General features: G+C 44.0%; 1 protein-coding gene across 3 annotated transcripts in view; it reads left to right on the top strand.

The window, feature by feature from the left end:
• LOC147026323 (sulfhydryl oxidase 1-like) overlaps positions 1–27,500 on the top strand; it is a 143,421-nt gene that overhangs the window by 26,187 nt on the left and 89,734 nt on the right. For 2 of the 3 annotated variants that reach the window (XM_085881621.1, XM_085881623.1), the window contains exons 3-5: positions 5,638–5,761; positions 14,746–14,851; positions 26,856–26,946. In XM_085881621.1, the coding sequence (XP_085737747.1) occupies positions 5,638–5,761; positions 14,746–14,851; positions 26,856–26,946 (321 nt within the window). The remainder of the gene's footprint in view (positions 1–5,637; positions 5,762–14,745; positions 14,852–26,855; positions 26,947–27,500) is intronic. The other variant, XM_085881622.1, reaches the window with a different exon arrangement.

Here is a 27,500-nt window from a genome sequence, read left to right as displayed (position 1 = left end):
ATATATATATATATATATATATATATATATATATATATATATATATATATATACATATACACACACTCGGTATACGGACACGACAGTCATTAACACCAACAAACAACATGAACAAATCACATGTAAATTGAATTATTTATTTTTCAGTTGTACCTTCAGTCTCCAATTCTGTGTATTGTGCACTGCCAACTTCTTCTTCAGACTGATTAGGTCTCCCTTCTCTTTTCGATTCCATCTTTCTTCCCTCTTTCTTTCTCGCTCCAGTTGCTTTCTCCTGCCTTCTTTCGCAGCAATGGATCGTCCCAACTCTAATGACGAATCCAGCTGTTCCCGAGTCACTGCCTGTTCTTTCTTCTTTCGTCTGTATGCTCTCATCTCTCTTCTTTTCTTTTCTCTGATATCGTCCAGCTGCAGCGGGTCCTTCCTCGCCTTTGCTCTGGCTGCTTGCTTTCGTTCTCGGTCACGTCTTTTCATTGACTCATACTTTTCACTGTTCTCCTTGCATTTGGCTCTATATCGTTTGACAATAACAGTTCTCTTGTTTTGTGGTTTGTCAACATGGTCAGGATGGTTAATTTCAGTTTTTTTCTTGCGAGTATCCATGATTATTGTGTTACACAGGAGTAAAATCTGCAATAAGAGAGAAATAGGTGAATTTTGGTATCTTGTGTTGTTTTCGTATACCACATGTATGAACTGGATAATCGCATGTTTGGTTTCTTTCTGTCAACAGGATTTGAGGTCATGTCATGTTATTTGATACTGCTTACAAATCAGATTCGTACACTCCATTATATGTGCTGAGTGAATCACATTAGTTATTATATGATGTATGCATCTTCAACTACATGCCTGTTGTGGACTTACATTTGCCTTGATTTGGGATCTGTTCATAATATAGTTACTTCTAATGGAGGTCAATAATATGAAAAGGCATATTTACAAATAAACCAAAGTATAAAATCCAAATCATCTTGATAATTTAGTTTTAATGTCCAATTTTACACAGGAAAACGCATGGTATACAGACACTACATTTGGTATACGGACACTACACACACACTATATATATATATATATATATATATATATATATATATATATATATATATATATATATATATATATATATATATATATATATATATATATATATATATATATTGTTACGGCTGTGGAAATTCGCAAACCACCATTCAGCTCCCGTAGGTGAGATATCTCTTAAGTACATGTGTAGTTAGCCCCAAACCCGTTGTTTAGAGGGGAATTTTTGTGTGATTCATTTGGGCTGCGACGCTTTGAGATAGCCGTTTTTCTGTTCTCTCTTTATTTTGAATCAACCGTCATAACCATCAAACTACCACCAAAAACCCTCCACCACCCTCAACTCTCTCCTTCTCCGGCCATTCCCGCATCACCTGTGAACACTGAGCGTCGGGCTGTCCTGGGCTCGTTCAGCGAAACGCACCGAGCCGCGAGTGCAAATAGCGGCCTTTCCGAGGGAAAATTCGGATCAGGAATGCTAAACGCCCACTTCTGATCCGTCCAATCAGCAAGTGCAGGGCAGCTTGGCCCCGCCTCCAGGCGCATCTGTGTGGAATCGAGATATGCAAATTATCGGATCAGGGGAGATTCACGCCCCTTTTCCTCCATCCAATCTGCGAGCGTGGATCCTCCCCCGAGGTGATCCTGATCCGGGAATTTGCATAATGGGTTCTCCTGCCGGCCTATAAAGCGCCGAGCGCAAAGAGAATAGCAGAGAGTTTGGAAGGCAGAAAGTTTTGGCAGTCAAGTCAGGTTGGAGAGCAGAGTGGAGTCGGGAGGCGAAGGCGTCGAGGTGGTTTCTGCAGTCGGCTGAGGAGAATTGTGGGAGGAGGCCAAGGAGTTCGGGTCCGAGGCAGGGAAGACGGCGGTCGGCGACGAGGTCGCGGTGGGATCGCTCGTCGTGGGACCCAAGCCAGCCAGCCATTCTCCTCCCCCAGGGCATCAACAATTTCCCCCTTTCCCCTGCGCTGAGATAGTGCAAAAAGGGGGCCCCGTTCCCACCCCACTCCAAGCGGTGCCAACGAATCCCGCGAAGGAGCAAGAAGTCGGGGCACCGCCGGGCAGCCACATTTGCGGCTCGTCACGAGGACGCGGGTAGGACCCCCCCCCCCCGGTCTCGCGGACCTGGCCGCTCCTGCAAGTCCCGCGCAAATATTAGCCTACAGGCCCGTCTGCCACCTTGCCTCAGAGGGTGGCTTCTTTCCTTTGCTTTTGAGTAAATGTGTGTCGGCGCCGTCTGTGAACTAAAACTGTATAAGTGTTGCCGTGTGTTCGCGTATTCGGTCGTAGCTCTGCATTGTTGTTTTTTGTTTTAAATTGATGTATGTGCATTCTGACTGTTTGACTGTATATGTGTGCTTTTAGTGGGCTGGGTAATAAATGTGCATTATGTTGAATTGTTCCCCGTTTCGCTGCGTCCTTTCCTTCGTTTGACCCTCCATCCTGCCTCACGTAAAGGTTTCGTAGTGGGCTTAATACACCCGATAATTAATCGGAACCGTCGAGGCCGACGATAACACTGCTCGGTTATCCTGAAAGCACGGAATGGACCGCTTAGGCGGTTCATGTTTGGAGTCGGCCTGCAGCGAGGTACGATCGCCCGGTTTACCATCCGCGTGGGTACTTAGGTAGGTCGAGTTTGGCGAACAACCCTATCCTACGCGGGTGGCCGATTGGCATGATCGTGGTGAGGTTGAAAGGCCCACCCGTGACTGGCTCCGGAGTCACGTTCCCGGAGCGTCACGACAGAATTGTCCGTCCAGTGGGTGAGGCGGCCGCCATTCGAGTCGAGCGGCCGATCACACGCCAGTGGGCGCGAATTCGCAACAATATATTTGGCACAGCCAGTTATCGATACATTGATAAATTAATTATGAAATACCCATTATGGACCACTCAATCAGTGGTTAAATAGGAGCAACAAGAGCAAACTTTATAGATATCATAGCCAAAAATATTCAGCCATCTATACTGGTATGCGGACACCACAATTTTTCGGACAGACTGAAATGTTTTGATCAGGCTGTCGCGTTTCATTCAAGGTATTGCTTTTGAACGAAAATCAGTTTAATTTTCGTTTGTATGTATTACATGAGCAAACTGAACAAAATATATCAGTTTTACTTGCACATTTATTCATACAGAGAGGATAAGTATAATATTATTGAAATTGTACATTTTATAACGTTCTATTTTTTAAATATAAAATGCTGTAAAATGAAGATGCCTTCATCAATCCACATCTGGTTTTCTGTAAAGAGAAGGGAAGACATGCTATTAAATTATGCTAGATATACGTTTCAAGTTATGTGGAATAGTTTGCAAAGAAATACACTGGAATATGAGTTATTTTTGATATTGCTCTCATATAACATGCATTTCAACATATATTTGGAATGTGTAATGTGACGTTACAAGCCATATTTTCTCACAAAGTTACCAATAAAACCAATTATAGTTGTCACATAAACCGTATCCTGTGGGACACCAGAAAAAGCGGCTGTGATGATTGCATACATTTATGAATAACAACTATAACAACAACAAGTACTATATGGCCACCCTGATCTTGGAAGACCCGTTTGGTATTGGGTAAAACAAGTGCTCATTGTTTGGGTTCAGCACACAACTCATTTTAAGGATTAAGAAAAATTAATTATGATGTTGCTTTGAGTAAAATTCAATATATATATATATATATATATATATATATATATATATATATATATATATATATATATATATATATATATATATATATATATATATATATATACATATATATATACATATATATATATACAGCTCTGGAAGAAATTAAGAGACCACTGCAAAATTATCAGTTTTTCTGGTTTTACTATTTATAGGTATGCGTTTGAGTAAAATGAACATTTTTGTTTTATTCTATAAACTTCTGACAACATTTCTCCCAAATTCCGAATAAAAATATTGTCATTTAGAGCATTTATTTGCAGAAAATAACTGGTCAAAATAACAACAAAGATTCAGTGTTTTCAGACCTCAAATAATACAAACAAAACAAGTTCATATTCATTTTTAAACAACACAATACTAATGTTTTAACTTAGGAAGAGTTCAGAAATCAATATTTTGGGGAATAACCCTGATTTTCAATCACAGCTTTCATGCGTCTTGGCATGCTCTCCACCCTTCTTTCACATTGCTGTTGGGTGACTTTATGCCACTCCTGGCACAAAAATTCAAGCAGTTCGGCTTTGTTTGATGGCTTGTGACCATCCATCTTCCTCTTGATCACATTCCAGAGGTTTTCAATGGGGTTCAGGTCTGGAGATTGGGCTGGCCATGACAGGGTCTTGATCTGATGGTCCTCCATCCATACCTTGATTGACCTGGCTGTGTGGCATGGAGCATTGTACTGCTGAAAAAAAACCAATCCTCAGAGTTGTGGAACATTGTCAGAGCAGAAGGAAGCAAGTGTTCTTCCAGGACAACCTTGTACATGGCTTGATTCATGAGTCCTTCACAAAGACAAATCCGCCCGATTCCAGCCTTGCTGAAGCACCCCCAGATCATCACTGATCCTCCACCAAATTTCACAGTGGGTGCGAGACACTGTGGCTTTTCGGCCTCTCCAGGTCTCTGTCTAACCTTTAGATTACCAGGTGTTGGGCAAAGCTGAAAATTGGACTCATCAGAGAAGAAGACCTTACTCCAGTCCTCTACGGTCCAATTCTTATGGTCTTTTGCAAACCTCAGCCTGGCTCTGCTTTGCTTCTCATTGATGAAGGGCTTTTTCTAGCTTTGCACGAGTTCAGCCCTGCCCATAGGAGCCTGTTTCGAACCCTCCTCGCCGTGCACTTCACCCCAATTGCCGTTTGCTATTCTTTTTGTAGGTCACTTGATGTCATCCTACGGTTGCTGAGTGAAATTCGAATGAGTTGGCGGTCATCACGGTCAGTGGAAAGTCGTTTTCTCCCTCTGCCAGTCTGTAGCTTTGTTGTCCCCAATGTCTGCTGCTTGACCTTGTTCTTATGAACCACCGTCTTTGAAATTTAAAGGATGGAAGCAACGTGACGCTCACTGTATCCCTCTGCCAGTAAAGCCAGAATTGAACCCTTCTTTTCCTCACTCAAAACTTTTCTTTTCAACTCTTTTGGCATGGTCAATAGTTATTTTTTTGATTCCAATTAATTTTGAGGTACTACTAGCACTGTTTTTGCCATCCAGCTGGTTCTATTGCAAGAGGATAGTGATGACCACAGCAGTGGTTTTTACACTTTTCCTTGTTAAATAAGATTCGGTTCAGGTGATCACCTAATCAGTACCTCATTGAGTAGAATGAGGTGTGCCTGTGTTGGAATTCAAGACACTGGAATGGAATTGCTGCCATACATGTGGAGATGCTGATTTAAAAAATTTTTGGATTGGTCTCTTATTTTTTTCCAGAGCTGTGTGTATATATATATATATATATATATATATATATATATATATATATATATATATATATATATATATATATATATATATATATATATATATATATATACTGTATATACATGTATAATCAACTGCTAATCCATGTTGTTGTGTGACTCTTTGTGTCTGCAGTTTATTCAAGCTTTCTCTAATGCCTCTTTTCCTGGGAGCACTTACTCAGGTGGGAATATATCACCTGCAAGAAATGAATATTTTTCAGATGAATATGAAACATTAGAGGATCACGACTTGAAAGGTAATGATTGGAAATGTTTACCTGCATGCAGTTCCACTGTCGTTGGGGTCAAACTCTTCTTGGTGATGTGTTCTGCCTTTTGGGAGGTTCATCGCTTACATTGGTGCCACCGGGATTTCTCTGTTAATGAATCTCATTCACAGAATTTTGTATCAACTGTCATATTTCATCAAATCTAACACCATTCTGTCTTTTTATCTGCTTCTTTCCTTCCATCCTGCGTTCACTCACTTTTCTTTCTTTCTACAGGAGCGAGGCTCATGGAAGAGCAAGGTAGACCTGACAGTGGGACAAAAAACAAGGGGACAAATATTTGTGTGATTCTCTTGTTCCTCGGCTCCCCATAATCCTGCTGTTGTTGGCTTACAATGCCTCTGTGTCATTGATGATCAAATACAGGACCATGATAGTAAGATGTCGTTTTTTTCATACAATACTGGTTGAGCTTGTTCATTTTTGGAGTTTCTCTGAAGTTTTATTATTACAGAGCTGTGTCACGAGATCAGTCACTTTTGGGTTTGATGTTGCTTATCATTTTTTTCCCTTGAAATAATGTTCCAAAGCAACACGTTTCAGCTTACATCCTCATAAACTTACGGATTTGAACACCATGGAATGTTTATTGGACTTTCTCGGGAACATGCTCAATGTACTTCTTTATGAATAATGTAGCGCTTGGAATTCAACTCATTTTTGTAATGCCAAGAGGCAAAAGTGAGTTGTCAATATTCAGGGAAGATCAACATTCCATCAAGATTAACTTTGAGAAAACAAAGGCAATAAAAACGCATTGACTTATTGAATACACTTTGCTAAAACACAGCGGTACTGATTGCAGCTCATATCGTTACATCCCACTATAGCAGATGACTCAATCGTGCACTCTCATTTTGTTGCTGGACCGTAGAAGGGCATGCGTAGCACAATGTTAAGAGTATAAATTAAAACTACAATCGCAGACATTTATAAGGGAATCTCCTCCCCCCCCTCCTCCCCAACCAACCCCTCTCACCTCCTCTCACTGCAATCCACTTTGACCCCTGTAAAATTATAAGTAAGATGTCAGACCAATGTTTACTTGCTTTAGTCTGTAGGGACTGTGACATGGTATGTTTGTGAAGTTCTTTTCTGCATTCATTAAAATAGAAAGGCTTGGTTTGCCAAAACAATTTTGTGACCGGTTTTGAACTTTGATACCTGTATAATTGAAAAGAAGAGACCATCTGTCAACAGAGAGGTCCAAATTGGTCAACACCTACCTGCTATAATCTGTTGGAGCAGTGACAAGGTATTTTTTGGGGCCAAGTCTTGGCTGGATTGATTGAAATGGAAGTGTTGCAAGCCAAAAACACAAACTTGGTGACCATTTTTGACCTTTGACTCCTGTATATAACTTTTCAATGCATCCCGATTGGGAATGTTTGAAAGCACCTTTGTACGAAATCTCATCTCTATCTCAAACCACGAAGGAATGGCAAAATGTGTGTTTTTCGTGCATCACCTTTACCCCTTATAATTGAAATAGAGCAGGGAGGGGGGAAGAAAAGTGGTCTGGGTGTGTTGGACCGCCATTTCACATTTGAAGAGGGTTGGCTCTGAAGTGAAGGAATAATGTGCAATTGTATTTTTTGGAAAGAATGGAAGAAGGAAGCAGAGGGAAAAACAATGTCCCCCATCTCTGTATGAAAGGAGATACAAGGAGGTAAGAAATTAAACTTGAAGATGTGGAAAATTAAGACCTCTTGTAGACAGAAATGTAGGACCATGGAGGAGCCAAATGAGAGCTGCATGCAGGGCTGGCTTATGAGTTTGCGTGGCCCTAGGACATTTTAAATGTTCAAGGCCTTATCCAATGATCTATTTTCTATTTGTCTATTCAAATTCAGTTATGCAGAAATTGGGGAAGGCTTCATCCCGAAGCCTTCGGTGTGGGGGGTGGGAGGGAACCATAGATAGACTATGGTAAGTGTATTATGGACTCTGTGTTTTAGATAGGTTTGATTGCTATGTCACAAACTGAGACCTATCAGAGTAAGTTGTCTTATAAAATGTGTCATTGAGCATGCAGCGTATGTAATTTATAGACAGGATATTCAGAGTAATATTGTAGGCATAAACACCTCTTGTTTGTGGGCGGGGCCAGGTGAGGAATTCCTGTCACAAAAAGCGAAAGGCCATTACGATCTCTCTGGCCATTGTGTGCCAGCTATGGCCGTGCAGTGTGCTGTGAAGTCAGAAGTGGCAATATATTTATTTTCATTGGTGCCGCCCTGAGGGCAGGACAGGCCAGAGGAGGAAGAAGAGTGCCAGAAGTGGATCATGTCAGTGTCTGTGAGGTAGACATTATTGCTGTTTTTTCTGAAAAAGTTTGGGATTGACCCAAGCTTCTATCACCCTGTTTTTGGATGGGAAGAAGTGACGAAAGAGAGAGACAGACAGAGAGAGAGACAGAGAAAGAGAAAGCGAAAGAGAAAACAAACGAACACGAACAAACACTCCACTCCACATGAAAGGAGCCGAGAAGCCACTTCGGAGAGACAGAACTCGACGTGCATGAGTGAAAAAAGCGCTTTGAGGAGGAAGAAGAAGGGCCCAGAGAGAGGATGGAAGGCAGACCAGGAAGACTCGTGTGGAGAGGACAGAGAGGGTTATGAGGGCTGGTTGAGGGGCTACTCATCTCCTGGCTTTAAAATGCATGCTGCATTCAGTCCTGCATCTGCACATCATAGAAAAGGAAAGTTTCCGCCTGTAAAACGTAATGATTGTATAAGTGTGATCTGTGCTGGCACCTGGAGTGGGTTAGGTTTCGCTCTTTATTTCTCATCATTGTACATAAATTTGCATATCCCCATTCTCCTTTTTGCATTTTTTGATTCGCTTGGTTTGTACCATTTATGATAGCATCTCGTCTACCCTTTTCCCTGTACTTTTCTTTAAAAATAAACCCTCCAAATGGTAAGAAAACATGTTCAAGCCATTGGTTTACCGTGCATGTGCTGTCAATTTCGACTCATTTGGGTGACCTTGGGGAATGGTAAAGAACAACGAAAAAAGACATAAAATGTCATAGCCCCCGTTATTTTAGTAATTTTACTGAACGGGGTTAAAGGGTGAACCCATATTTATTTACAACTAAAATGGCCACCAGTCTACAAGTCGGCCATCTTTGATAAGATCGCAAAATAATGTTAGGTGCAAGTGCATGCTTTTGTGAATGTACTGTGCTTGTGCCATGTTTGAACAAAATCAGACCATGCATGTCCAAGAGATGGTTGAGGACATGCTTGCTACCGAGTATTTTTAACAAATAAAATGACCACCACTCTACAAGTCAGCCATCTTTGATCAGATCGCAAAATAAAGCGAGGTTCACGTGTATCCCATTATGTACTGTGCTTGTGCCAAATTTGAACAAAATCAGACCATGCATGTCTGAGAAATTGTTGGGGACACATTTAAGTTACAAAATGGCCGCCAGTCGGCTATCTTGGATCTGATGTCAAAAAGAAAAAAATGACGTGCATATGTAAGCCATCCTTCATTATCTGTGTGTCATGTTTGAACATCAGTAAATGCATGTCTGAAATGGTTGAGGACGTGTTCATCATCGGGGTTTTTACAACTAAAATGGCCGCCAGTCTGCCATCTTGGATATGATCTCGAAACAAAGTGATGTGCATATGTATGCCATCTTTTATTATCTGTGTGCTAAGTTTGAATAACATCGGTAAATGCATGTCTGAGGTTGAGGACGTGTTTGATACCGGGTTTTTTTTACAACGAAAATGGCCACCAGCCTACCAGTCGGCCATGTTTGATCAGATCACAAAATAAATTGAGTTGAATGTGTATGCCATCATGTACTGTGCTTGTGCCAAGTTTGAACAAATTCGGACCATACATGTTTGAGAAATGGTTGGGGACACATTTAAGTAATAAAATGGCTGCCAGTTGGCCATCTTGGATCTGATCTCAAAAGAAAAATTAATGCATATCCGAGAAATGGTTGAGGACGTGTTCAATACTGGGTTGTTTTTTTTACCAAGAAAAATGGCCACCAGTCGGCTATCTTTGCATCGCTAAACAAAATGATGTGCATATGTATACCATAATGTGTTGTCTTTGTGCCAAGTTCAAATAAAATCGGTCGGTACATATCCGAGATTATGGTTGCGGACACACACATGCATGGACATGGACATGAACATCGAAACCAAATCGAAAAGCCCCCGTTACGGACGAAGTCCAACAGGGGCTAATAATAACTGATCGCATTGCAGTAAGAGTGTGGCATATGTGTATATATGTATGTATATATCATATATATGTTTGTGTATGTATACATCAAGCCAATATGTATGAGTATATCCATCTAGCCAATATATATATATATATATATATATATATATATATATATATATATATATATATATATATATATATATATATATATATATGTACTAGAGGGGTGTTATTACACAGGGGTTGACTCAGCCTGTCAACCTTCCGAGGTCGGCGAAGTGAGTACCGGTGTACTGGGCCAGTGTATACCCCGGTTAAAATAGGTGTACCATATCCCTGTGTCGTAAGAGGCGACCAGGGTTGTGTCAGGAAGGGCATCCGGCGTAAAACATGTGCCAAATCACTATGCGGATCATACGGATTACACTGAACAACAAAAATTTTTTACTGGAGATGTGTAAAGTGATTTAGACTCATTTGGGTACGCTGATTTCAAAAATCATAACCGTTTTGCTGTATCACGTCAGGATTTTCAGGAACAGAAATATTCCCATTGCCTAGAAGTCAGGATTTCAATGAAATTTACAAAAATTCATTTATTCATTTATTTCATCATTAATGCTTCAAAATTATAGAAATTACAGAAAAACTCCACTAGAATGTAATTAAAAATGCTTTAGGCATTTGGCTTTGCGTTTGTGCTGCTCTGTGTCAGTTTCACGATGCAGGAACCAGCAGAAATCGCCCATCATGTTCGGGTTGTGCCGCCCTGGGTAACGCGTCTCCATGAGTGAAATCTCTTGGTGGAATCGCTCGCCGTGCTCGTCCGAGACTGCTCCCAAGTTGTCAGGGAAGAAGTTCAGGTGCTGGTGTAGGAAATGGATTTTCAGGGACATCCTGGAGCCAAGTTTCCTGAAGGACTCCAGCAGCTGCTGCACTATTTCTTCATAGTTGTCCGCGCGCTCGTTCCCCAAGAAGTTGTCCGTCACAGCTTTGAAACTCCTCCACGCTGCCAGCTCTTTGGGGTTTAGAGTTGTCGGAAAAGTTTCGTCCTTCATAATCTGTCGGATTTGCGGTCCAACAAAGACACCAGCCTTGATCTTGGCCTCCGACAAGGTGTTGCCAAACTTTTCCTTGAGGTATGCCCACGCCCATTTATAAAACCCACGCCCATTCAGATCCATTGCCCGTACAAAACTTTTCATCAAGCCGAGCTTTATGTGGAGTGGTGGAAGGAAAACCTTGGCTGGGTCGACAAGGGTGACATGCTTCACGTTGTGTCGACCAGGTACATGCTCTTTTCGCTCTTCCCAATCTTTCTTCGTCCAGTGATTCTTGTCGTCTCTGCTATCCCAGAGACAAAGGAAGCACATGTATTTCGTGTAGCCTGACTGCAGCCCTAACAACAGCGCCACCACTTTCAAGTCTCCGCAGATGTGCCAGTTGAAGTCATTGTACTTGATGGAATCAAGCAGCTGCCGCATAGTCTCATAGGTCTCTGTCATGCCGAACGCGTGAGCCAGTGGGACTGATGGTTTCTCGTTGCCATTGTGGAGCAAAACAGCCTTCAAGCTGTTCTTCCCCGAGTCGATGAAGAGGCGCCAGTCTGCAGGATCGTGATCACACCCAAGTTCTTTCAACAGACCGTTGATGTCACTGCAGAATGTCATCGTGTCTTCCATCTCAAAGAACTCAGCCATGTCTCTGTGACGTGCTCTGAACAAGGATATCTTGGTGTTAGGTTCAAGTAGATTCCACTGCTGCAGCCTTGATCCAAGCAGCTCTGCCTTCACCTTTAATAGCGAGAGATCTCTTACAAGATCATTTAAGTCTCCCTGGTTCAGAAGGTGTGATTCTTGAGTCTCGGGTTCAAAAGGTTCATCATCACCATCCTCTTCACCACTGCTTACAGCTATGTTCTGATCAGCTGGAGGTGTTGGAACGGGGTTCTCGTCATCATGAGGCAAGGGTTTACTAGCAGAGACGCAGTCAGCGTACTTAATGTGACCTTTATTCTTCTTGTTGAAGCCGGCGATGCTTGTGCAGCAGAAATAACAATCATCATGATGATTCTGCGGCTCACGCCATATCATGGGCACCGCAAATGGCATGCTCGCGCGCTTGCCCACCAACCACTGAGTCAAGGTTGTGTGACAGCTTGTGCAGCAGATGTGTGGTGCCCAGCTCTGTTCTTGGTCCCCCACCTTACACCCGAAGTAGTGAAAGTAGGCGGCCTTCATTTTCACTGCTGTAGATATACTTCGCTGTTGATCTTTTTTGGTATACCGACCACAGACATAACAGAAGTTGTCAGGATGATTGGTACAGGAACGCCTACTCATCTTTATCTGAAAGAAAGAAATATAACACAAGTTAACAACAATTGTACGAAATAGACATGTTAAAGACATATGTAAATTTCATTGAAATCCTGACTTCTAGGCAATGGGAATATTTCTGTTCCTGAAAATCCTGACGTGATACAGCAAAACGGTTATGATTTTTGAAATCAGCGTACCCAAATTAGTCTTAATCACTTTACACATCTCCAGTAGAAAATTATTTTTGAAATTTGTTGTTCAGTGTTATCCGCTGTGGCGACCCCGAACGGGAGCAGCCAAAAGAGAAGAAGAAGAATAAGAATAAGAAGAAGAAGAAGAAGAAGAAGGGGTGGTATTACACATTGTGTAAGGATACGAACCGTGTTTCCCCATTGTCTCGGGTTACTCACCTGCATTTATTTTTTCATTAATTTTATTTAATTATTTATGTTCATTTATTTATATTTTTATATACGTATCATTTCCAATGGTTCTGTGATTTTTGTAGATGTATCGGCTTTGATGTCTGTTGGCACACAAAATTAACTTATTGCCCATTGTCTCGAGTCGCTCAAGGGCATTTTTTTCATTTATTTATTTTCATTTATGGATGTTGGCCAATGGTTCTGTAATTTTTCTCGGTGCATCGGCTTTGATGTCCATTGGCATGCAAAATTTCAGCTTTTTATGTCACCCAAAAGGTTCTGATCTTTAATATAAGCAAATCAGTGGTTAGAATGAACTTTATATACACTACATGGTCAAACGTATCCGGAAACCCATTCCAATTAGTGGATTTGGCTATTTCAGCCACACACATTGTTGGCAGGTGTATAAAATCAAACACATAGCCATGCAATCCCCATAGACAAACATTGGCAGGAGATTGGGCCATACTGAAGAGCTCAGTGACTTTCAACGTGGAACCTTCAAAGAATGCCATCTTTCCAACGCTTGAGTTCATCAAATTTCTGCCCTGCTGGAGCTGCCCCAGTCAACTGTAAGTGCTGTTATTGTGAAGTGGAAACATCTTGGAGCAAGAACAGCTCAGCCGCGAACTGGTCAGCCACACAAGCTCACAGAACGAGACCGCTAAGCGCTGAAGTGTGTGGTGCAGAAAAATCGTCTGTCATTGGTTGCAACACTCACGACTGAGTTCCAAATTGACTCCGGAAGCAATGTCTGCACAAGCACTGTTCGTCGAGAGCTTCATGAAATGGGTTTCAATGGCCGAGCAGCCGCACACAAGCTGAAGATCACCATGCGCAATACCAAGCATCAGCTGGCGTGGTGTAAATCTCACTGCCATTAAACTCTGGAGCAGTGGAAATGTGTTCTCTGGAGTGATGAATTACGCTTCACCATCTGGCAGTCCGATGGATGAATATGGGTTTGGCAGATACCAGGAGAACGCTACCTGCCAGAATGCATCGTGCCAACTGTAATGTTTGGTGGAGGAGGAATTATGGTCTGGGGCTGTTTTACAATGTTCAGGCTGGACCCCTTAGTTCACATGAAAGGAAATCTTATCACAACAGCATACAATAACATTCTCGATGATTCTGTGCTTCCAACTTTGTGGTAACAGTTTGGGGAAAACCCTTTCCTGTTTCAGCATGACAATGCCCCATGCACAAAGCAAGGTCCATACAGAAATGGTTTGTTGAGATGGGTGTGGAAGAACTTGACTGGCCTCCACACAGCCCTCACCTCAACCCCATCGAACACCTTTGCAATGAATTGGAACGCCGACTGTGAGCCAGACCTAATTGCCCAACATCAGTGGCCAGCCTCATTTATCCTCTTTTAGCTGAATGGAAGCAAATCCCCACAGCAATGTTCCAACTTCTAGTGGAAAGCCTCCCCAGAAAAGTGTAGGCTGTTATAGCAGCAAAGTTGAGACCAACTCCTTATTAATGACCATGATTTTGGAATGAGATGTTGGATGAGCAGGTGTCCACATACTTTTGACCATGTGGTGTATTCGATATACCAAGGCTACCCAAGGTGGGGGTGTGTAGCATTGGGATTCTCATGTATATACTATTTGTGAATGTCTTTACAGCTGTGGAGGAACTCTGGGAAGGGTTTGAAACTGCAAAGGGCTTACCTCGGGTAGCCTTTCATGGTTGCTTTATGCAACTAATTTGGCGAGAAGAGCATGGGAGTGTATATATACATATATATATATATATATATATATATATATATATATATATATATATATATATATATATATATATATATATATATATATTCATATGTTGAATAGTCAATGATTTCATAATCGATTTCAAACGATATTGTGTGTGTGTGTGTGTGTGTGTGTGTGTGTGTGTGTGTGTGTGTGTGTGTGTGTGTGTGTGTGTGTGTGTGTGTGTGTGTGTGTGTGTGTGTGTGTGTGTGTGTGTGTGTGTGTAGGTTTGTCTTGGAGTACGGTCACTGTTCGTCATTGGCTCATTCGTCAGCTTCAGAGCCACAAGCTTGATGCCTGGCCTCCGGCTTGCCCACCACTGGAACCTATAAGGTGTGATTGTGCAGAATGTTTTGGGTTTTTAAAAAACATTTAATGCGAATGCACAGATTTTTCCTCTGCAACATGCGCTCCACTATTCGAGGGCCTATAGAAGGATAGTCTAGAGGTGTGCACACTCGGCTCTGCTGTCGAGCCTGGGTTTGTATCTCGACCCGGCTCGAAACCATTATGCTGATATTTTACATGCATGGACCTCAATGTGCCTGCAGTCCTTTGGGTGGTTGTTAAACTGGCTGTCCCACCTGCTGGTATTGATCCCATGGTGGGAAAAGATCCCATGATGTTCCTGTGTAGCATTGGCAAGCTATTGCTGGCACCCTGGCTAAATTCCAAATTCCTGCTCTAACCTACATGGGGAATTGTATCAGAAGCACTTCGCCCCCCCCACCCCCACCCCATCTTCCCCCTCCACTCTCGCCCCCCTTCCCCTGCCCCACTCGCCTAATTATACTTCTCGTAACCATGTTCTGCAAACACAAGAATAAGATGAGTACTTGTAAGCAAACGAGACCAAAATACATCAGTCCAACATTTACAGCCCACACTTTCCTTATTTTCACCACCCACCCCAAACACTATTTCCTTTATTAGCACTTTACAACAGAGTTTAAGGAGCTCAGTTGCAGCTCAAGAGGGTGTGGAAGTGGAAGCCTGAACAAATAGTTGACGATATTGTCTGTTCTGATATTTCACTGATCAAATTGTTACATTTGTAGCGACTGGCAACTGTCATGAGGTCAATAGCACATTTCCTGTTTACCACTCTCGAACACATTCAAATTCAACCAGTCGAGATTTGATTGTTTCTTTCGAGAGCAAAGAACCCATCTGCTCCCCCACTCGATGATGTCTTTGGGGTATTTTATTTTGACTTGAAATCCTGGCTTCCATCAGGTGGCGCTACATGATACACATTTACACAGCGAGAATTGGGGTGATGCCACCACACTGAATTTCTGGGACTAGGATGTTTTTATCTGCCAAAACATTTCTGTGCACACCTGAAGTGCAACCACCAGATTTCAACTCGGTGCAACCTAACCGTCCAGTAGTTCAGGATGTCACACGAACGCACGCACGCACGCACGCACGCGCACGCACGCACACACACACACACACACACACACACACACACACACACACACACACACACACACACACACACACACACACACACACACACACACACACACACTATGCATGACATGCTCCACATGTTATAGTGGCACATTGCATTTGTTATATATATATATATACACACACACACATATTATACATGACATGCTGCACATGTTATATACACACACATGTTATACTTGACATGCTGCACATGTTATATACACACGTTATACTGTTACGAATTTGGAAATCGATCACACTCAACATTCATGTCCTTTAGCTCAGTTATCTCGGTAAGTATGTGTTCTAGAGATAGCTCGCCTTCCATTGTTTAATGGGTAAATCTATGTAAATGTGCTGTGATTTATTTTAATAGTTAGGGTTCAATCAGAACAACAACAAAGAAGAACGATCCTCCTCCGCAAAGAAGAAGAAGAAGAAGAACCCTCCATCCCGAGATTCAACAGCGTAAACAGGAATGACGGTTGGGGCGGGTCCAGCAGAAAGGAAGGTAAACAGCCCCACCCGCAGTTGCGGGAGGCGGCGCACAAGGGCGAATGAGTCACGCCGGAAGCGAGGCGGGGCTGAGAAGGATAAGAAGGGGACCCTCTGCTTGGCTCGAGTTGGTTCTTCTGGTGGCTGTTGTTCTGCTTCGTGGCCTCATCTTGGTTCGGCTCTGCTGGGGGTTGTTCTGGTGCTGGTGCGGTTTCTGCTCTGCTTTGTGGTCTGGTCCGGCTGGCTCTTCTTGGTCCATGGAGCTCTTTGTGGTCTCTGCTTGGTTCCCGGCTTAGAGCGACTCCTTGACCTCATCTTGGTCGGTGGTTCTTCTTCGGGGAAGCGACGCATCTTCGGGAAGGATCGGCGCCTCGTCTCACCAGCACGTGTTTCGGAGCGTGAGGGGATCCGCCAGAGCTGGGACAGGATCACGGCTCGCGGTGGTTGGAACCAGCTCGCCCTCGCTGGTGCCCGGTCCAAACAGCTGGAAGACCACACGAGGTGGAAAGGTCCCAGATAGGTCCTGGGCTTCAGCTCATCTGTCCCTCCGAGCTGAAGGCCGTATTAAAGGCATCAGCCACCATTTATTGGGTGTGTGTGTGTGTGTGTGTGTGTGTGTGTGTGTGTGTGTGTGTGTGTGTGTGTGTGTGTGTGTGTGTGTGTGTGTGTGTGTGTGTGTGTGTGTGCGCGCGCGCGCGCGTCCGTGGGCCCGTTGAACAAGTAGAAAACTGTTAAGTGCTTTGTGTGTTGTATATAATTGCATTGCATTTCATAGAGTCGGTTTAAATCTGCTCTTCTGTGTTCCCTCATTCCCCATTATTATTATAAATAAACCCCAATTGTTAAATGTAACAGCTCGTTTGGCTCGACATGACGCGTGTTTGAGGATTAGTGTTGGTAACTTGTTCAGTTGGTCTGGCCCGACTTTGGTAATTCCACTCGGTTACGCCGGATCCAAGTCGGCGATAGCGACTCCATTCGGACAAAGTCAGCCAAGGGTGAACTTCCCCGGTAGTCGGACCATGTGGGCACTTAGGTAAATTGAAATTGGCAATCGACCCTACCCCACGTGGTCTATCCATTGGCGAACTTCGGTCCGATAAAGGACCCGTCAGTTCCGGAGTTATCCGGGGCGCCGACCTTTACACTCCGGGCGATCGGCCGAGCCGGCTCGTGGCTCCATCTAGTGGTCGTGCTCCCGGTCGACGTCCCGGCCCCGTAACAATACATGACATGTTGCACATGTTATATACACACATGCTATATGTGAAATGTTGCACATGTTAAACCAGATATGTTGAACATGTTATACACAAACATGCACACACCCGGAGGTGGATACTTTAAGATCTGGAAGGTATCCGTTCAGGTCAGGTCAGGTCAGTTTTGGGAGCATGCGCCGGAGCAGCACGTCGCTGCGTCCACTTTCCGCAGTTACTCCAGGGGCCTCCGTCTGGCCATCCCCAAGGCAGATGCCTGGCCCATCCCCATCTCCTTGAGATGCCGATCAACCTGATGCAATCACGAGGCATGTGGTCGGTCCATTGGTTTCCTTCATTTATGAGACTCCCTCGCTGAGAGAGTCTGGTGAACAGGATCAGCACCAGGAAAACGAGCCGCATATCCATACAGCCACAGCTGACACTCACGTAGTATGCAGGTAACAAATCTCAGTTGAGTCTCTCTCAGCAATCGATCATTGGACACAAAGTTGACCAGTGAGAGCCAAGGATTCTCTGATGAGAGTTGGCACCAAAGGAATTAAGTCGCCGTCTCAGATCCCAGGTCACAGTCCAAGTCACACATCAGTCGAGCAAGACTGGAAGCACCAAGGACCTGAAGACAAACTTTCGTCCTCCTGCACAGGTAACGACAGTGCTACACCCCATGATCCAATGAATCCATGACTCCCCAGGCCCGACCCAGACATCTATTGACCTCTGACTCACAGCCAGCAGAGACATGAATATCACTGCCAAGGAAAGTGAATCTCTCAGTGACCTCAACATCCTTACCACAAACAGGTACAGATGAGATAGCAGCTCCAAGATGTTGTTGAAAGCCTGGATCTTAGTTTTGACCCAGGAAACCTGGAATCCAATCAGCTCCAACTCCTCATTCAGCACCGCGAGGACCCACAAAATTATAACCAGAGTCTCTGCAAAGATGACTGCATCATCTGCGAAATGAAGATCAGAGATCTTGACATTCCCAAACGATGCACCTCAGCTTGATCTCTCAAACATCCTCCCCAGTATCCAGTCCATACAAGTGCTGATAAGTGTGGGGGCCAGTACACGCCCCGGGTGAACTCCAGCAACAACTGGAAATCAGTCAGAGATGACATCACCATGTCTTACTGCTTTCTCGGTTCCAGAGTACAGTTCAGACATCAGATTGATCAGTTTTTGTGGCACCTCACAAAGACCAATAATCCTCCAGAGGACATGCCATTTCACTGAATCGAATGTTTTGCAGAGATCAACATAGGTTGCAAAGCAGCCCCTGCTGAAACTCTTGTCTGCGTTCGGTGAGGACCTGAAGTGCAATGATACGGTCAATCGTTGAACTCTCTGGTATTAAGCCTGACTGCTCTGGATGCTGGTGCTCAAGTCGATGGTGACGAACACTCAAGGTACTTGACCGGTGGCGAACCCTATCAATAATTATCCGAGCAAAGACCTTGCCCAGAACTGAGAGCGGCATCACCCCTTGGTAGTTGTTGCAGTCCTGGAGATCCCTTTGCATGTTGACCCTTTCCTTTCCAGAGAGGGACAACAAGGCCCCTCTTCCAGTCAGATGCGATGATGCCTGTGTTCAAGGCACAGCACAGAACTGCATGCAACGACATGAGTACAGCATTTCCAGCAGCCTTGAGAAGTTCAGCATGGATGCCACAGATCCCAGAAGCTTTCCCTCATTTCAACCGGTTCACCACACCCTTTATTTCCACAAACGAAGGTAGCTCACAGTTGATTGGAGGGTCAGCAATCAGGATAGTAACACCACTGACATCCAAGTCAACAGTTGGTGCTTCAGCCTGGTACAGCTGCTCAAAGTAACTGGCCCAGCCGGCCCTCACTTTGCACTCCTCTGTGAAGAGCCTACCACCCTCTGCTCTAACTGCAGTCCACCGAGGGATGGGCTTGGAGGAACACAATGCACGAATTCCGCTGTAAGCAGGAAGAGAATCACTTGACCACAGGTGATGCTCTACCACCTCATAGATTCCTTGCAAATTGGCCTCCTTGTCCACCCTCAGCACACGTACAGTTTTACGCCTCAACTCCCTGAGCAGCTCAACTCTGCCATTAAGCCTGACCCTGTGACTCTCATCAATGGTATCCAGTGTCCCTTCAGAGACAAAATTCTTTTTCACCCTGCAATGACTTCTAAGACATCCACCAGCAACATCAAGGATGGTGGTGTTGAAGGCACTCCACAACTCTTCAGGATTCCCAAAGTCCCCACTCAGTCTGTTTGCAACTCCTCAGCTACCCTCTCATCCTTGAGCTTACCAACATCCAGCCTAGGCTGAGAAGGTACCATTCTCCTGGATATAAGGTGCAACTTAAGCGTTGCTTCAATGAGCCTGTGGTCGCTATTGAGGAACAGCACTCCGGTAGATCCTGCAGTTCTGGATCATCCTCCAGCAACCATCAACGAGCACATGATCAATCTCCTTTGCCACACCGCCAGCATTGGAATATCAAGTCCAGCGATGAGCTTGTGGGCGCTGAAACCATGAACCGGCCACCCTAAGTCCATGACTTCTTGCAAAGTCAAGGAACTTGGTGCTCTTCTGGTTCACAGTTCCAGACCCATGGGGACGAACACATGTCTCGTAACCATCCCTATCAGTTCCTGTTGATGCGTTGAAATCCCCCAAGACTGGAAGAGTATCTTGCCTGGGGCACTGATCAACCACAGACTCGAGCGTGGCACAGAATGCATCCTTCACAGTGAGATCACTCGCCTCAGTCAGAGCACGTAAAGAGACCAGGGAAACGACCCCCAAGGAGTGACGAATCCTTAGTCTCATAATACGCTCGTTGACCGGTGTTACCTCAATTATCATTGGAGTCAGCTTATTGGACACAGCTGCAGCAACTCCTTGGGCATGGTAACCATCAGAGCGACCAGACCAATAGTAGGTGTAACCACCTGCAATGATCTCGCCGCAATCCGGTCTCTGAACCTCAGAGAATGTGACAAAACCGAGGTTCAAACGCTTGATCTCAGATGAAAACAGAGACAGGTGATCATCCTCTCTTTGGGATGGGACATTCCAGGCACCCACCCGAAGGGTCCACCTCAGGTTAACCCGAGGAGACCGCCATCTGTTGGACGGCACCTCTGCACCACCCTGACACACGTGACCACAATATCACCCGAGAACAAGAGGTACTCCCATGGAGTGGGTTTTCAATCCCCTTTGCATTTTACTTGTTTTGTGGAGTGAAGGGTTTTACGGTGGCCGGAGTGCAAATCCTGCCACCAACGTCCGAAAAAAATGTAACCCAACTGCAGGAGGATGTCCTCGGACACAGTTGGGCAGTATATATCGATGGCCGTTGGCTCACAAGGAGCTCCTCCGCCCTTTGACAGGTTTTGTTTTTAATCCTGCTGGGTGTCCATATCCAAACACCCTCCTCACCAGCAAACCTGGTGGGGGAGATGGTTTAGTCACCAACAACCAACAAGTCACCAACAACCACCAACAACAATATAAAAGACCATGAAACAGGTTAGTACAGATTTACGTGGTACCTGGAACAAGTCATAGATCTGATCTGGCCTGACCTGACAAGTTTCCGTTCCACTTTCTGAAACTCACGTGTGGAGATAACAACTATCGACATGCACACAAACTTCTCAAATTGTATACGTCGTCTCATATATCAACACTTATTCAGTTGAATTTAAGCACATCGATTTGGAATGTTCATCACGATGATGGGTCTATTTGGTACTCCCATCTTGGGATATAACTCCTGATGTTGGGATCTCAGGTCGAAATCGTACATACTGTGTTTATTTGTTTATCGTGTTCCAATTAACTTATAATTCACATTCTCCATTTGTCCTTGTCCTGCTTGCAGTATTTCATGATCATGGACTTCGCACAGAATCCTAATTCCATTTGACCTTGCTGCTTTGGCATGTTATTTCTCGAGGTCTTATTGACATGTTGGAATGTTGAATGAAGAGGGCGTTCAGCAATACCCCCTCCCCTCCCCCTTATGGCCGTAAACACCACTTTTACTTTGTTTCCTCAACCTCTCAAATAATGGATGCATCCAGTTCACAAGGCAAAGGATTTCCAGCATTGCAAAAACAATTTTTTTTAATTAAAAAAAATAATTATACAAAAATAAATTTATCAACATTACCTTGATGGTTAGGCAGCTGATGCGCATATTATGTTTAAATTGGCCTTTAGCCACATACACTGGTTTTGCATTTTTCCCCAGTGCAGCAAACTGCAAACTTTAGCAAGTTTATGCAAATGTAGTTTAAAATGTTCAGGTTTGCGCATGCACACGCACGCACGCATGCGTGTACACGAGCACGCACCCATGCACACACACATTGTATCTCATCTCTCATGCGTGAAAATGAAATGCTTCAGGTGTGAAAACCCTCCCATCCACTTTCTCAATAACCATCTCGAAGAGGTTCAGTCATTCAAACTCTTGGGTATCACTTTCAGCTATGATCTCTTCAAAGTATCATATTTCAAAGTTGGCCTCCAAAGCCAGACGTAGTCGAAGCATCCTCCATTGTCCAAGTTCCTTACTTGGTACACCTGAGCTCCCATCCACCAACAACGCTTTCATCTGCAGCTTGATGGGGGTACTGCTCTCCCCTCTAAGCTGGCACACCTGCCTCACATCTTGCTCAGCTTGATGCCGTGAAAACCAAGGCTTTCAAGATCATTTGGAATCTCTTACAATGAAACGGAATCTATGGGCCTATCACTTCACCATCAGCGATAGATCGGTGGTCTCTCTTATTTTGCTTCATTTCTGGTCTTGCACCCTCTGCCCTCTCCATGCTCTATCCCTCCCAAGTATCTGCAGAACGCACGCCGTCCAACCCTGTGCTCGTGAAACTGCCTAAATCCAGAACTATTGCTTACCTCCACTCATTTATTCCTCTCTTTTCACACCTGTGGAACTGCCTTCCAGATGCTCTTTGATCTCATTCTTCTTTACCCGTCTTCAAGACAGCTGTTCACCACCATTTCAGGTCATCCCCCATCCAAACCTATGATCTTTTCTCCATCCATTAAACCACCCCTCGGAAAATTTTGCTTATGTATTCATTTTGTCCACCCCTTGCATCCTCCCCTACCCCTCTTCATTACGTGCTTCCCTCGTTTGTCTGTCTCCGTCTACCTTCTCCCTCCACCCTGTGATTGGGCGCTTCCCCTTTCTCCTGCTGTTCCCTTTGGGATGTTGTGTCCTGGTCTGTTCTGTGTCTTGGCTCTTCCACGAGCTTAGACCATGCATAAAAAACATAATAATAATAATAATAATAATAATAATAATAATAATAATAATAATAATAATAAATAAAGAGAAAAGTCATGTTGTATAACATACTGTGATTGGTGTCTCATGCAAGAAATCAGAAAATGCCACACCTGCAGAAGGACTACAAAGGTGTAGGTGGTGATATCGTTGTACTGTGAATGTGTGGTGAATATAATAGAATGACTTCTGGGAAGGAAATACGACATAAGAAGCATTTAATGATGGAAGTCCCAGCTCGTGAAGGTTACCCCATTTGACATATTTTTGCTCAAATTTATGAATCAGCAGGAACTGTATGTGAGACTCTGAGGGGATATGAGAAACTCATGCTGTTGTGTATAGAATTTGATTTTTTTTTGTATACCTTGTCGAGGCTCGTATGAGAGCTAACACACATGGCACAGCAAGGGGGCAAGAGACAATATGGGCGGGGGGGAGAAGGACAAAACAGTGAGGGACAGAGACATTCGGAGATCTGTGGAAGAGAGAGGGATGGGGTGGGGAACATGGGGTATACAAGATGGACATTACAGGGACTTTCAGGAAGGAACGCAAGGAATTTGAAGGGGGTGGGCTTGGGGTGGATTAACGGGGGCAGAAAAGATCGAGGATTTGGATTGGGGATGATAAGAGGTGGTGGTGAACAGCTGTTTTGAAGGCCTGGAGGGAAGAATGGGATTGAATAGAGTGAGGGAGTTTATTCCAAAGGCGGGGAAAAAGAAGAATGAAAGAGTGAAGGTGAGCATCGATTCGTGATTTTGGTATTTTTACCAGAAGGGGGTTGTTGGCGGACCTTGAGCGCCCTGTGGAAATGTGGTGGGGACAAATCGCAGAGAGAGAGAGAGAGAGAGAGAGAGAGAGAGAGAGAGAGAGAGAGAGAGAGAGAGAGAGAGAGAGAGAGAGAGAGAGAGAGAGACTGAGACTGAGACTGAGACTGAGACTGAGACTGAGACTGAGACTGAGACTGAGACTGAGACTGAGACTGAGACTGGAGACGGTAGAACACAGAAAGACCACCGACCAACCTGCGGTGAGAGAGTGAGAGGCCCAAAGACTCAGCCTCATCGCGGGAGATGCTAATGATCTGAAATGCCTTGGTTTCCACAGCGTGAAGCCGAGAAAGGTGGGAGGCAGGAGCACCAGCCCAGAGGGGAGAGCAGTACTCCATCAGGCTGCGGACGAAAGCTTTGTATGTGGTCAGGAGCTCAAGTGGGCCGAGGAAGGACTTTTCACGATGGAGGATTCCCAGGATGGAGGATTTGCACGACTGTCTTTGGAGGCGAAGTTTGAAATGTGGCTTTCCCAGGAAAGGTCATGGCCCTGACCAGATCACTCTACCCTCCTTCCACTGTCCTCTTACCTCCATCTCTTTACTCCACCTCCTCAAATCCTCAACCGCCTTCTGCCCCTCTCTTGTCCACCCTCTCCCCCAGCACCACAGAGCCTTTCTCCTCCTCATCCGTCCCCTCCCCTAGCTATTCTGCAATCACCCACACTCTTTGTGGATGAGAGGGGGAGCAACTTTGAGAAGGGTGAGTGAGGGGGGTGAAGGGTGGGAGAAGAGTGAGTGGGGAGAGTTGAGGGAGAAAGGTGAGGGGAGAGTTTTTGAGAGAGGTGAGAGGGAGGCTTGGAGGGAGAAGAGTGGGATGGATGCTTTGAGAGTGAGGGGTGAGAGGGGTGAGTTGGCACTGAAAATGGAAAAAAAAGAATGGTTGATGGAAAGTGAGCATTCATAGCAAACTGGGGTTTTTTAAGTTTCAGGTCAGGGATGCAATAAAGGTGAAATCAGAGAAGGGAGAGAAGAGACGCTGTAACAGTTGGATTTTTTATGCAAGGTATGAAGGAGAGGTCGAAATGAGAGCAATCTGTTTAAATAGCAGAAGAGTAGTGCATTATGATACAGTAAAGAGTACCACACGTGTGAAAGAGGAAGATGAAGCATTATAAGAGATTGGTTTTTTTTGGTATAATTATTATTATTATTGTTTGAGAGAGTTTTCATCAGATGAGGTCATGGAAGTGTTGTAGAAAAAATAGTGAGGTGAATGGTGAAATTGGATCGGGAAACACAGGGGGTTTAATCGTATCCCATGGTTACAGGAGAAGCACTTGGCTCTGGGAGGTGTCTAGTCAAAAGTGAAATTATTTATTTTAAATAAGGATTCTGTAACATTCGGAAAAAGGAAGGTTGAAGTAAAATCGTGGAAGTGTGTGGTGAATTTGGAACGGTAAACGCAGTGTGAAGCTGCTGGGTCGATGAAAAGTACCAGGAAGAGTAGAGAGGCACACGTGGTTACAGGAGGTGTAGAGATCGAAAGGATACAAGGAAGATTATTATTTTTTGATGTATTTTTGAAGAACAGGTAAGATTCGGGAATGGAGCGTTGTAGGAAGAAATTGTGAAGGTCATGGGGAGAGAGGGTCAGCTCAGTAGAATAAAGATGGTGTGCCGGCAGGAGGAACAAGAAGAGGAATAATGGAGAAGAAGAATAAAGATCGAACCTCGTGAGTGTGCAAGGAGAAAGGTAGTTATTTTTTGATTTTTTTTGGGGGGGGGGATTTAAGACAAGAAATAGTGTTTAGTTGGGAAGGATGGGGGACGTTGGGAAAGTGGGGAAGATAGAAATTGAAGGTAATGACGAGAAAATACAAATAAAGACGATCGCACACCGAGGGGAGGGATGGGTAGGCCTCAATCACCCGGTAAGACAAGGTAGACAAAAACCCACAAAATAGCACGATTTTTGAAACAAAACCGAACGAGGAAAACACAGTAACATGTGGGTGAGAAAATAAACAGTTAAAACAGGACAGATAACAACCGGAAACTTAACTTTGAGATTGTCAGCAGAGAGCCCTGAAGGAGACCTGCTGATGCTCCAAACCCAGAACCAGAAGTTCAAAGAAGGAAGAAAACCCAAACTCTCCAAAAGTGATGTAAAGTACAACAGGGTATGTGATGTTCTCAACATGCCAGATGATGATCCAGTGGAAATCTTGTGAATGACCAAGCTGAATGTATGGGTGTGTATGTTTCTTCAAGGACAGTTAGATACGCATGAGCACCAAGTTGTCTCAATGAACATGTAGCTGCCCAAAAACCTTTGTTGAGGAGAGGCAACCAAACAAAAAGGCTGAAATGACAACACAATATATACAGTGGGGTGACCAAACTTTGGAGAACTCTTTACAAACGAGTCCTCATTTTAAATGTTTGGCATTATTACTCAATGGCAGTTTGATCAAAGGCATAATGGGGAGTGGTATAACACTGAGTGTACAAAACCAAAAGTGAAGCATGGGGTTAGTTCAATTCAATTGTGGGGCTGCATCTCAGCCAAGTGTGTTAAGGATTTGTATAAAATCAAAGTTAAAGTGACTGCTGACAGGGACAGGCAGGTCCATCATGCCATTCCCTCAGGAACACATCTCATTGGGTGGGGATTTATATTCCAACATGACACTGACTCCAAGCATACAGCCAATGTGGTGAAAACTATCTGAAATGTAAAGAAGTTGCTGGAACACTCACAAAGATACCTTGGCCTGCATCGAGTCCTGATATGAACATCATTGAGGTTATAATGAGGTTGAGTGGATATTGAAAATGTTAGTGTCACAGTTGCATGAATACTGAAGGATGCTTCAGGAGATTTTATTCTCACTATTGATCACACTGACTCTCAAGATAAGGATACCGAATGATGATGATTGTGATGATTACAAGGACGTCATTAAATTAACTTTCGAATCCAAGTATTTCTTCCTTTCTTCAGGACTATTTTAATTACCATTATCCTCTCCTCCTTCCCATCTCCATTCTTCTTCCACCTTATTATCAGCTTTGCAGAAGCTCTTCACTTCTTCAAGAACAACCCTGTATTCTATTTGGCTTTGATTGTTGAAGAAAAGACATCCCATATTGGCCAAGAGGTAGGTTTGTTGTGTAAAGAGATTATCAGAATGAGAACAAATGAATGTTTCAAAAGAAATTGTTTAAACTTGAATTGCCTTGATATCTGTAAAATGATGTCATCTTTGTTAAATGGTTCACTCGATCTTTTGCAAACTCTCTCTTCTCCACTACTTTCTCTGCACTTCAATATTCTGCTGTTAGTTTTTATGACTTCGCCGATGAAGTCACCGGAGGCATTATGTTTTTGGGCTGTCCATCCATCCGTCTGTCCGTGCATCCGTGATAGGTTTTTGTTACCACGATAACTTAAGAATGGCTGAAGGGATCTAAATCAAGCTTGGTAAAAGTATGTATAGTGATGAAAATATGAACTGATTAGATTTTGCATTCAAGAGGTCAAAGGTCAGGGGTCATGTCATGTAAAAAGTTGGAGAAGTTTCTGGCAACGCTCAACTCTGACTCTGCAACTTGACCGGATGGCATCAGCTCGCGTGTCCGAAAAACCTGCTCTGCTGCTCTTGCACTTCCTCTCACTGCCCTTTTCACCCTGTGATTTACCATAGGTTAACTT

Source organism: Eptatretus burgeri, chromosome 5 (assembly GCF_056783735.1).
Source record: "Eptatretus burgeri isolate ZD-2024b chromosome 5, Ebu_testis_v1, whole genome shotgun sequence".
Taxonomy (NCBI): domain Eukaryota; kingdom Metazoa; phylum Chordata; class Myxini; order Myxiniformes; family Myxinidae; genus Eptatretus; species Eptatretus burgeri.
The sequence above is the reverse complement of the archived record's forward strand: the minus strand, read 5'-3'. Positions and strand labels throughout refer to the sequence as shown.